The sequence below is a fragment of the Sorghum bicolor genome, chromosome 9, assembly GCF_000003195.3.
Source record: "Sorghum bicolor cultivar BTx623 chromosome 9, Sorghum_bicolor_NCBIv3, whole genome shotgun sequence".
NCBI lineage: Eukaryota > Viridiplantae > Streptophyta > Magnoliopsida > Poales > Poaceae > Sorghum > Sorghum bicolor.
This window is the reverse complement of record NC_012878.2, coordinates 1,257,239-1,269,553: the sequence shown is the minus strand read 5'-3', so window position 1 is coordinate 1,269,553 and position 12,315 is coordinate 1,257,239. Positions and strand designations below refer to the sequence as shown.

At 42.9% G+C, this 12,315-nt stretch overlaps 2 protein-coding genes across 6 annotated transcripts; both read left to right on the top strand.

The window, feature by feature from the left end:
- LOC8067334 (phospholipase A1-II 7) lies at nt 951-2,470 on the top strand. Its single transcript, XM_002440422.2, has one exon. It carries the CDS (start codon nt 1,035-1,037, stop codon nt 2,259-2,261), a length of 1,227 nt encoding a protein of 408 aa, XP_002440467.1. The 5' UTR covers nt 951-1,034; the 3' UTR covers nt 2,262-2,470.
- LOC8067333 lies at nt 6,071-11,744 on the top strand. 5 transcript variants are annotated; one of them, XM_021447111.1, is made up of 2 exons: nt 6,071-6,198; nt 10,718-11,744. In XM_021447111.1, exon 2 carries the CDS (start codon nt 10,794-10,796, stop codon nt 11,343-11,345), a length of 552 nt encoding a protein of 183 aa, XP_021302786.1. In that variant the 5' UTR covers nt 6,071-6,198; nt 10,718-10,793; the 3' UTR covers nt 11,346-11,744. The 5 variants fall into 5 exon arrangements, 4 of the variants coding, with proteins under 4 accessions (XP_021302786.1, XP_021302787.1, XP_002440466.1 ...); XR_002447341.1 differs by lacking the exon at nt 10,718-11,744 and adding an exon at nt 6,284-7,240 and having other exon boundaries at nt 6,092-6,198; XM_021447112.1 differs by having other exon boundaries at nt 6,092-6,228.

Below are 12,315 nucleotides of genomic sequence, written 5' to 3'. Positions count from 1 at the left end.
TTAGCTTTATAAGAGGTCAAAAGTTAGTGACATGACATAGCTATTAGTGAAAGATGATGTGGATATCTTACGTATTGAGTTAGAGCATGCAATAGAGATTAGCTTTATAAGAGATATAGATTCACACATGGCAAGCTGACTATTGTCACTTCGGCAGCTACAAATACACTCGTGGGCCGACTCCACATGCGACGCAGCCCTCAAGCGTCTTCCCCAAATCTCGGATTTCTTAAGTGTCATTCCAAAATTTGTTGTAAACACTATCTTAATTAACACGCAAGTCATTCACACCATCTTTCACTAATTAACTATCAACATCATCTTTCACTGACAGTCATATCACCCCACTAACTTTGAACCACTTAATGCAACCAATTTCGACAAGAATGGAGGTAAGAATAAGTCATCCACATCATTTTTCACTAACTATCCAGTATCCACATCATCTCTCACTAATAGTCATGTCATCTCACTAACTTCCAACCTCTTCATATAACTAATTTTTGGCAAAAAACAGAGGTAAGAACAATCCATCTACATCATCTTCCATTAATTATCTATATCATCTCTTACTAATAGCTATGTCATCACACTAGCTTTTAATAACCTCTTAACAATGCAACCACAATTTTGGCAAGAATGGATGTAATACATGTAGATGACGCGTATATACCGGACCAGGACCAGCACTCTAGCAGGCAGGATGGACATTGGCCTATGCTATGACTGAGGGTGATGCACTGGGTTATCTAGGTGCTGGTAGGGCTCATGTACTACTGCTCGCTCCATGATTGTCAGTCGTTGCATGTGAATCACGTACTGGCTCATGTAGTTCTCCAGTTTCTCGTTTGTTTTTTCCCTTTGCCTGATTGCCTCTTTTCTTCGGTGGTGGTTGGTGCAGGATGGCCAGGGGGTCGGTTCGGCGGCTATAAATACACTACACTACTACTCCAAGCTGACAACAAGCACCAAACCAAGCAACGCAACACAACTCGCTAGTGTACCGTGTACGTACGTCCCTGCGCAGCGCAGCCATGGCATCCTCTGGAAATGGAAGCATCGCCGCCGGCATCGCCAAGAGGTGGCGCGAGCTCCATGGCGACAACTCGTGGAAGGGCCTCATGGACCCGCTGGACCTGGACCTCCGCAAGACCATCATCTCCTACGGCGAGCTCGCCGAGGCCACCTACGACGGCTTCAACACGGAGCGCCGGTCCCCGCACGCCGGCGCCTGCATCTACGGCTACTCCGACCTTCTGGCCAGCTCCGGCGTGGCGGCGGCCGGCCACTACGAGGTCACCAGGTTCATCTACGCCACCTCAGGGCAGCCCCTCCCGGACGCCTTCCTCGTCCGGCCACTGGCGGCGCTCAAGGACGTGTGGTCCAGGGAGTCCAACTTCATGGGGTACGTCGCCGTGGCCACCGACGAGGGCGCCGCCGCGCTGGGGAGGCGCGACATCGTCGTCGCCTGGCGCGGCACCGTGCAGAGCCTGGAGTGGGTCAACGACCTCACCTTCACGCCGGTGCCCGCCGCGCCGGTCCTCGGCAAGAAAGCCGCCGCCAACCCCTTGGCGATGGTGCACATGGGCTTCCTGTCCCTGTACACGTCCAGCCATGCCGGCTCCAAGTTCAACAAGACTAGCGCCAGGGATCAGGTCTTCGAGGAGGTGAGGAGGCTGGTGGAGCTCTACAAGGACGAGGAGCTCAGCATCACCATCACCGGACACAGCCTCGGCGCCGCCATCTCCATCCTCAACGCCGTCGACATCGTCAGCAACGGCGTGAACGTGCCCGCCGGAGGCGGCGGCTCGGCGGCGTGCCCGGTGACGGCCTTCGTGTTCGCGTGCCCGCACGTCGGCGACCGCTTCTTCAGGGCCGCCTTCCATTCCTTCCGGGACCTCAGGGCTCTCCACGTCAAGAACGCCGGCGACGTCGTGCCCATGTACCCGCCGCTGGCGTACGTGGACGTCGCCGTGACGCTGAACATCAACACCGGCCGCTCGCCGTACCTCAAGTGGCCCGGTACGGTGCTGACGCTGCACAACCTCGAGTGCTACCTGCACGGCGTCGCCGGCGAGCAGGGCAGCGCCGGAGGGTTTAAGCTGGAGGTGAAGCGCGACGTCGCGCTGGTGAACAAGGGCGCCGACGCGCTCAAGGACGAGTACCCGGTGCCGGCGAGCTGGTGGGCGCTCGAGAACAAGGGCATGGTGAAGGATGATGCCGACGGCCTGTTGAAGCTCAACGACTTCCAGCAAATCTAATAAGCCATGTGTTGTGCTTAATTACCTTCCATGCATGCCTGTTTTTTTTTAATAAATTGCAGTATGATTCCTAAAATAAAAAGGACGTTGTTGTCAACCGCCATGTGCTCTTATATGTATCTATCTAGATATCTAGATATCTAGATGGACACGTTGTAATCAAATTAAATTATCGATCTTTATATAATGATATATAAATATTTTGTATATTTAAGAAAAATAAAATACAAATATAGATGGAGAGGCCTCTAAATATAATTTAGTGCTACAAAGCTGAACTCTCGTGGCAACGTCATCTATAGATTTGTGATCATTCGATCTTAGTTTCTCATTCATCCAGGATTAAAGTTTTGTGGGAACACATCCACCACCGTGCCATTAATATATAGGCTCATTCAAATCATCTCTCACTCACAGGTACTCTCTGTGTCCCTGAAAGCTTCAACTCGTAGAATCCATGTCATCAATATCTATGACATAAAATGAATATATTATGAAAAATATATTATATGATAAATCTAATGATATTAATTTGGTACTATAAATCTTAACGTTTTTCTATAAAGTTGGTCAAAGTTTTAAAATTTTTAACTTAAAATAACTTTAGAAGTTGTAGCTTTTAGGGACAAAGAGACTCAATTCTCATCAGGCCATAAAACTTTTTTTTTGCGAGCAAGGCCATAATTTGTGATGGTTCGACCGTAGCTTTCCATTCATGATTCATGGCACCAGTAGCGTACGTTTTGTGGAAACTGCGTCAGAAAGTATTCTTGGCTGATTTGTTATGAAAGAAAAACATTGCTGAATGACTGATAAATTCGATTGATAAGCTCAAGCGAACAAGATGGCATGCGCCATTAACAAGACCAGTCTCAATGCATAGTTTCATGACACAGTTAACAAGACTATAAACTAGGTAACCGAGCTACATGAGTTTCATGGGGGATGAAACTCTTCTCTCATCTGATGAAACTCCTTCATTATGACCCTGCCAAATCAGCAATTTTGCTTATGTGACACTTTATTTAATGTGCATGACACTCTCATAAAATATGCATTGAAACTGCGCTAGCTAAGAGTTCAATTAAGTTTCCTAGGAACACATCCACCACCCTGCCACATTCAAATCATCTGTCGCTCGATCACATGCATGTGTATAGCTTTAAAGCTTAATTGTGTGATGAATAACTGTCTCCACCATGGTACAATTAATCAAGATGCTGGATAAAATATCTCACACACTCATGTTCCGGCCTTTGCTCCAAGGAAGAAGCCAGAAGCAGGGCCGGGGTGAGTGCACGCCGTTGTGCATGCTCATCAACGTAGTCCACACCGTTGCTCTGGTTCAACCAGGGCGACGTGTGTGCCATATGAGCGTCGATCGTCGTCGTCTTCTACCTCCTAAACTCCTCTATTAATTGTGACTCGATGATCTTTATTATTCTACATGCTGCGTTGTCAACAGCGCCTCAGCGGCCCTCCTCCGGCCAAAAAATTGGCACCGCTGAGATTCACAAAATGGAGGGCCATCACTTACTCATAGGAACATGAATATAAGAACCAAATTGCACATCCCGGATTCACCAGAATAAGAATTGAGTGTAAATAGAAACTTCAATCTTGAATCTCATGAAATGGGAACTTGAACATGAACAATGAAAAATACACTCATGAAATATCTGAACCAATGAAAACTCAAATAATAGGCACAAAGCCCAAACACAAAACTCATCATGTACTTGCCTTAACTTTGGCGAGGACTCGGCGTTACATGCTCAGCACCAGCACCTCCCAAACGTGAAGAAAAAATCTACCTTAACAACTAGCCCTCATCAATCACGAGCCTATTATATATGAATACTCAAGTAAACTCTCGCTCAAATGTTATATCGCTGTTCTTGTATTTTCGAAAAAAAAACAATCCATTATGTTTCTAAGGGCCCAGTCTCAATGTATAGTTTCGTGGCACAGTTATCAAGACTATAAACTAGGTAACCGAGCCACATGAGTTTCATGAGAATGAAACTTCTCTCTCATCTGATGAAACTCTACCATTTAATGACATTGCCAAGTCAGCAATTTTGTATATGTGGCACCCTTTTTAATGTGCATGACACTCTCATAAAACATGCATTGAGACTGAGTTCTCGCTATTTTGATCATAACTCTCGATCCGGCTTAACTTTTGAATTGAAGAAAAATAACTATTAGGCATATATTTTGTTTCCACTAACTGTACCAGGTGCTATCTGGTCCTCCATAATTTCCCAGATCCACTTGACAAGAAGACATTCATTCATAGTCTTTAATATGTATTAATGACCCCCAGACTCAGTTTTTACCTTTCTAGGATCGAGGCCTTGTTTAGTTCACCCAAAAATCAAAAACTTTTTAAGATTTCTCATCATATCGAATTTTACGGCACATACATGGAACATTAAATATAGATAAAAATAAAAACTAATTACACAGTTTATCTGTAAACTATGAGATGAATCTTTTAAGCCTAGTTAGTCCATGATTGGATAATATTTATCAAATAAAAACGAAAATACTATAGTACTAAAATCTAAAATATTTTCGAAACTAAACAAGGCCGAGTCTCCTGGAACTAAACAAAGCAGTAAATTCTTTGACGGCTGATAAGCCATAAGTACTATTTGTTGATTTGTTTTGAGAGAAAAATACTGCTGAACGACTAACAGATAAGCTCAAACGAACAAGCTTGGTACATTGTAAGGCCTTGTTTAGTCCCTTACCCAAAAACTTTTACCTACTCCATTGAATCTTTAGACATGTGCATGAAGCATTAAATGAAGACAAAAAAAAACTACTTATATAGTTTGGTTGTAATTGCTACCAGATGTGCTAATAATGAATTAATTTGGCTTAATAAATTCGTCTCATAGTATGTAGGCGAGCTATGTAATTTGTTTTTTTACCCCTTCCAATATCTTTCTGACACATTTGATGTGATACATAAAAGTTTTCATTTCGCGAATTAAGGCCTAAATCTTTATCAAACCGTTTCAAGGTTTGAAGAGCTTGCCGGATCAATGTTTAACTTCTCAATTTTGACTCTGATTCCGAATAGAGCAGTATCAAAACCAACAAACATGGAAAAGGTTTCCTGGGAGTTCTTATCTGGGAAAGCAACTATTTGCTTGTCAATCTTCCTCGCCTGGAAATGGCCCTAACCTTAGGCCCAGCCCAACAACGAGGAGCAGTCGTCCAATGCTAGCCCAGCTCTGGCAGTGACAAGAAGGTGAAAACAGTTCTCTCTTATACTCTCCGTTCTCTGATTTGTAAGAGTAAAATTGAAGGCAACCAAAAAAATTATTTCACAAGCGATCTCGATCTGTAATACTCTCTGTAGTTTTATTATGTATTTGACAACTGGTCTTCGACTTGGTACAGATGCTTATATTTTTTTAAAATTATTCAATGGTAAGTGGCGTATCTTTCGATAGCGAGACGTCAGTAGCAACTTTATGAATCTCGAGATATGCCGGTTCAGTCTTTCGGAGGTATTCATAGAGATAGAGTTTTGTGTACATATGTTAAAAGGATGAGTGTGCGTACGTATTTTGGATGTCCACATTATACTGTTAATTCTAAAAAAGTATTAATATTTATACTTATTTAGTGCTATAAATAAATAGCAATATATATTATTTTATATAAAAATCAGTCAAACCTTCAGATAGTTGAGCTGCAGTAGGAGCTAGAATTTGCATTTCCTTTAAGAGTAAGGTAGTATACTCATTAGCGAGTGCCGTAATATAAACCCAGTAAATTATTCGGCCATCGTACAAGAAGAACAACAAAAAAAAACAGCCCTGGCCAATACCCATGTTAGCATCCATTCCAAGGACCAGCGGAGGTTTGCGTGGGCATCCGTGGCCTCTCGCCGCCGGCGATAACCACCGGCGAAAAGGTCAGATCGCCCAGCTCCTTCCGTGCACGTGTATGACTTTCTATCTTCAGCTCGTCCTCTGTCCCAACTCCTCATCCCTCTCCAGTCTCCTGGTGGTCGCTTAGGCAGCGGGAGTACGACTAGCTTGCCGGTCGACGTCGCCCGCCCCGCGTCGGGCTGGGTCGGCTCGGTGTTCCATCTTTCTTCGTCCCGGAGACTGCTCGTGCGCTTCCGCCGTAAGGTTCCTGGATGCTAGAGCTTAGGGGCGTCGCGTTGTGGTTGTGGGTGACAGAGTTGTCCTTGTGTCTTACTGCAGTCAAGGTGCTCGATGGAATGCCGCTGAGGTGAATCAATGTGTTGTTTTGGTAAAAAATGACGCTACTCCCTTCACATATCACACCATCTGACATAAGGATGCCTCCTACTCCTTGAGCTGCTCTATTTCTGATTTTCAGCCATACTTGAAGTACTTGCTGTATTCATATCGATTTGCAGCCATACTTCCAGGTCGCAAACCCTGCTAGAAATTTCTGATCAATGTTTTAGGTTTGAGACAATGTCACTCAGTACACTTGCATTTCATCCATTAGTTGTCATCATGGTCTCAAGTATGGAATGTAGACCTGTGGTAGGTCACATAGACAGAAGCCATGTTTTTCTCAACCCAAAGATTTTTAGTTCTTGTGTTCCAAAATATCCCATAAGAAATACTTCCTCCATTCCAAATTGTAAGTTGTTTTAGATTTTCTAGATTCATAGTTTTTTGTATGTATCTAGACTTAGCGTATATCTAGGTAACATAGCAACTATAAAAGTCAAACGATTTACAATTTGAAATGGAGGGAGTATGTTGGAGCAATTCTTTATCTGAGGTATTCATATGGAAGCCAAAGTAACCTTTGACAAGAAATGTGCTTTCTTCCCAATGGTTCATAATAAGATATCATCAGGCAAAGGTCGCATCTTTTCCTGTTATATCTTTAGCTGCTGGGCAGAGGCCTTCTGGTGTTTAACATCCTGTTGTTTTCTGACTAGAAATGTTTAACCTCCTGGTGTTTTTGAATCTTGTTTCTGAAACCTATTGCTACAACAGAGAAACATCTTGTTGCCATCACAGATAGTACTCCATGCTGCTATCAATTGTCAGGTTTCATTGTACCATAAAGTTTCTCTGTTGTCATGGCATATGATGGCAAGTACCGCCCCTCACACAAAAAACTGGATCTGTGGGGTAGATAGCCCCGGGTATTTTTGCTTAAGAATATCTTCTCATATAGATCAAGAAAATCCTCGAACCTCATCCCATCCATACACGATGGCATCACATCCCACATGAGACTAGATCGTACCTTAGACCTATGTTTTAGCATGGGACAAATGAGGTGATTTTTTTAACACGCAAAACTGTGTCTCATAACTCTCAACTTGGAGCTTCTCACCATCGGGACGATGCCAGCCAAGCTAATACTCGTTCGCTTAAAGGGAGTTTAGCGTAGTTTGCTTGTGTTCAAAAGGGTGGGTGTGCGTTCGTATATGTGAACGTTTGCGTCTGTAACTGGGTATAGCTAAAAAACAAATTGCAATTTAGAAGAGGGTTATGAAATAAACTATTGTTGACCGTTAATACTCGGCACCGATGACTTTAATTTTGCCAAGAATTTTACTTATACAAGAATTTCTAAGACACTTGGTTAGATTTATTATATATAAAAAAGCATGGTTCAACGGTTGCCAATTGAAAGCACACGATTTTATTATATGAGATTTTCATTTTGCAAATTAAATTTATGTGGAACATTGGTACTCTCGTTGTCTCAAAATAATTGATATACAGAGTTAATTCTAAGTAAAAACAAATAAATTTTGACCAAATCTATGAAAAAAAACAATGTTTATGACAGCATAAAAATGAGAAACAATTTAAGAAACTATTTATGCAAAAACTGTCCCCTTAGGTCTATCTCCACAACATAAAAAATGTTTGGGAGAAATGTTGTTCACCATCCCCTCACACAAGAAAAAATATTTTCTAATTTTTACATGTAGATCAATACGTTTCATATTTTTTCTCAAAAATATTTCTAAGTCAACCGGAAATATTTTTCAAACGAAAACCGATTTTTCAAGGGGATTGACGTACTAAAAACACCCCTAAAAATCAATTTTCCGGAAACAATCGGTGGCGTAGTAGCCGTTTTGCCTCTAAAATCTCATTTGTTTACCATCTATAAAAATCAATTTTTTTAGAACAATCGGGGGCGTAGTAACAGTTTTGTCTCTAAAAGCTCTTTCTTTTTTACCGTCTCTAAAATTATCTGTGTGGTAGTGTACGTAAGTGGAACCATATTTTTAGGGGACATTCGGTGAGTATACTAGATTAGCCATGAGCCTGATTTGATCAGGTCTATCTCCAAATAGCACCTTTTTTTTTTTTTGAATCTATCTCCAAATAGCACTGGGCCGTAAGTTTTGGCCCAGAATCAGATCCAATTCGAGGCCCAACTTGACCTGAGAAGTCCATCCTCCAGGTAGACGTGGATGGATCCATCCAGAAAATAAAATTGACTCGCGATCCTGTTCAGACCCCGAGCAGCCGCCGCCCTAAGCCAGGTGCCCAAGTCGTCTTCGCGGCATTCGCCGGCGACGAGCACACCCGCCAGGTATGCCCACCCCTTCTCTTGTGTTCCTGCTGTGCGAAACCGAGAACCCAAACCCAAGCTATTCCGGCCGCCCCTGGTCATGCCGTGTGGCCTCGTGTGTCTCCGTGCTGCAGCCAAGGTGTTGGATGGAATGCCTCTGAGGTGAATGCATGCATTGTTATTGGTAAAATGGTGCTGATGCTCCCTTCACAGATCGCACCATCTGACATTAAAACCCTCCTCCTACTCCTTGCTTGTTAGTAGTAAGAATGTTAGTGGCATGGCTCTGTTCGCTAGCCCAACAGGCCTGCCCACGAGTGTGTTATACTGAAATGTTTGCGGTATTCCTGTCAGTTTGCAGCCGTAATTCCTGGTATGTCACTTGGTAAACCTGCATTTTGCCCAATCCAATAGGTATTATCATGGCTGCAATGCAGACTTGTGGGTGGTAAGTCACATCTCACATCTAAAAATTTTTATTCATGTGTCCTAAACTTTCCTTGAAAAATTTATCCAAGAATTGTCAAGAATGGCAGCTGATACTCAGAGGCACAAGGGTGCTCATTTGCTTGGGTTTTGAAAAGAAAAGTGCATATGGTTGTTTAGACCATCGATTTTGTTGAACAGTTTTATAGAGGTGATTGTACCTTCAAACCATGCTTCTCTCTCAAATGTTTTTGTCTATTTCTTAGTGCTTTTATATTGGACAGTTTTATACAGTCGATTACTGCTAACTAATGACTAATAATTGGCACCCTTCCCAACAAATTGTAGAGTATCTACCATTAAAATGATTTCATTGTTGTTTTCCACAGCCTTGAAAAGTACTAATCGACTTAAGATGTGGTTTGTGTAGATGCTTCTAAACACAGCTAAACTTACATATATAATAGCACTATGTATAATGCTTGGACTGAATTTCTTAGAAGGTATCAAACCTATCCTTTCGTAAACAAATAGCACTGTACATTTCTGGATGGGTTGGAGCAATTATCCAGTTGATTTGTAAATCAATCTGAGGTATTCATATGGCAGCCAAAGTGACTTTTGATGAAAAATATGCTTTCTTGCCAATGGTTCAGATAATCAGATATCATCAGAACAAATGGAGCATCTTTTCCTGTCATAGATTTAGTTGCTGAGCAGAGGCCTTTTGCGCCATGCCAACCCTCTCATTCATGGTTTCTGACTGGAATTGCTTCACCTCCTGGTATTTTGTTTCTGAAACCTATGTCCACCACAACAGAGAATCTTCCTGTTGCCATCACAGACAGTACTCCATGGTGTTATCCACTGTCAGATTTCATTGTATTACAACCTTTCTTTGTTATCATGCTATGTGATAGCAAGTACCACGTATCACTGGCAAACAGGTTATGCAGCATGTGGTCATATGGATCAGGCTTTTGGTTTCAGACTACGTATTGCTGTTGTGCCATTTGTGTAATAAGCAAATAGATACTGTGTGTTTGTGCTAGATGATCTTTTCTGTTATTTGTTAATAATATTTTGGTAATTCTTCCAGACGTTTGTGTTAGTTCTGTCATCCATGTAACCAATGTACAAGAGTTTTTATCTTGTATGTGGGCTCCTGTGGCGCCTGAAAACCTGTTAGCTAGATGAATAATTGACACAAGGCCCATTGGACTGAAGCAGCAAGCAACCACAATGCCTGCAAAGTTACTTAGCCGTCAGGGCAGCAGTGTGTGGGCTGTCTGAACTCTGAAGCCTGCAAACTTGTTAGTTCTATCTAGTAGCCCATTTACTAGCTTTACTGTCATTTTACAGTTTTCGGTTGGCATCACCTTCTCTCTTTTATCAGCAGCTTCACCTGAGTGCAAAGGGTTTAGTAGCTAGCATACATGCTGATCCCATTTCCATTGCTCATTTGTTGTCGACAGATTAATTCAGCATTTTGCCCCTACTTGAAGCCGCTATCGAGTCCAAGTTGCTGTAGAAGGGAGCAAGCAAAGGGAGATGAAGTTCAGAGTCGTGTGCAGGAAGCTGTATGATTATGTGCGGTACGACCTCAAGGAGATCGCCTTCCCGTCGTCGCTACCGGACCCTCCTCACATCAAGAAGCGGCCCAAGCTCACATGGCATGAACGCTGGTGCATCCTCAAGGAGGCCACCCGGCTGTATGGTGCGTCATGGGTCCGGGACATCGGCCCCGACCTCAGGCCCAACGACTACAAGAAGGCGGCCGAGGACGAGGAGGAGCAGTCGTCCAGTGCCAGCCCCAGTTCTGGCAGTGACAAGAAGGGGAAAGCGAGCAGCGAGCCAAGTTTGCTGGAGGACCTTGCTGTTGCCGCTAGGGGCGGCGCAGAGACGCTGAAGCCTGCCCTGCGGCGGATCTACATGACCCGCGCGTCCACATACACCGACGCGATGAAGCATTTCGTGGAGACATACCAGGAGGGGCTCAAGGACCAGCTGCAGGAGAAGGCTGATGGTGGTGAAGGTGGTGGTGGTCATCGTCAGCAGCAGCAGGAGCAGGGCGATGAGGCATCAAAGCCACCGGCACCATGACATCATGGTAGTGTTCTGCAAGTGATGACATCAAGTACTTGTTTCATCCACCCAAAGTAGAACAAGATGGTTTGGCTAGAACTGTAGAGTGCAGACCCTGTTAGGTGTTGGCACTGCAGGAGTACTTGAGAAGGATCTCCAGTTTTGCCTGATTTATTTCTACCAATCTCAATCTGGGTCCTGCCGAACTACTTTACTTGTAGGCTTTGGCTGCTGGTGCCTATAATGATGTGTGATCCTCGTTGCTCTCCAGGCCTGTTCCTACTTGCTGATTGGAACGTGTTTTTGCTTGTGCTTCTCTTGTTTTGCCTATCTTTGGCGTCTGCCCTGTAAACTCTCTCCAGTTCTATAATTCTTGTCGCTTTGGAGTTTGGACAACAACACGGTCTCTAGAATCTAGTTTTGAGTATGAGTTTCTATTATAATATAGACAAATAGATAAATATATAATTTTATTAAAGTACTCTTTTAAGATTAATTAATTAATTCATGCATGATATCTTGGTATGTTCTTACTAAGTATATATTTTAAAAGTTGTTGATAGTCAAGCTTCTCAACGTTTTGCCTCAACCTTGTCAAAAACGACAAGATTAAGCATCCTCATTTTCCTTCCTAACTACTAAATCTGTTCCAAATTATAGAACATTTTGGTTTTTCTAAATATGCTGTATTTACTATGCACATAGATATACACTATGTTTATCTAAAAAAAATCAAAATACTTATAATTTGGAACTGATTGAGTACTCCAAATACCTCAGGGCTTACAAACAAGACAAGGACCCATCTCCAATTACTGTAGACTCTAGTAGGCAAGCTTAGCTGTGTGGATATCTGCCTCCTCAACAGGACATTATATGTACGATTTTACAAGCAGAAAAGAAGAATTTTCAAGACAGAACATGCAGTGGTACACCTACTTTTGTTTGACAAATTCTGCACGTTTGATGTACATTAGCAATAGTTTCT

What these genes read in the sequence shown, in the direction of transcription:
- LOC8067334 (XM_002440422.2), top strand. Translation starts at nt 1,035, where the DNA reads ATGGCATCCTCTGGAAATGGAAGCATCGCCGCCGGCATCGCCAAGAGG.
- LOC8067333 (XM_021447111.1), top strand. Translation starts at nt 10,794, where the DNA reads ATGAAGTTCAGAGTCGTGTGCAGGAAGCTGTATGATTATGTGCGGTAC.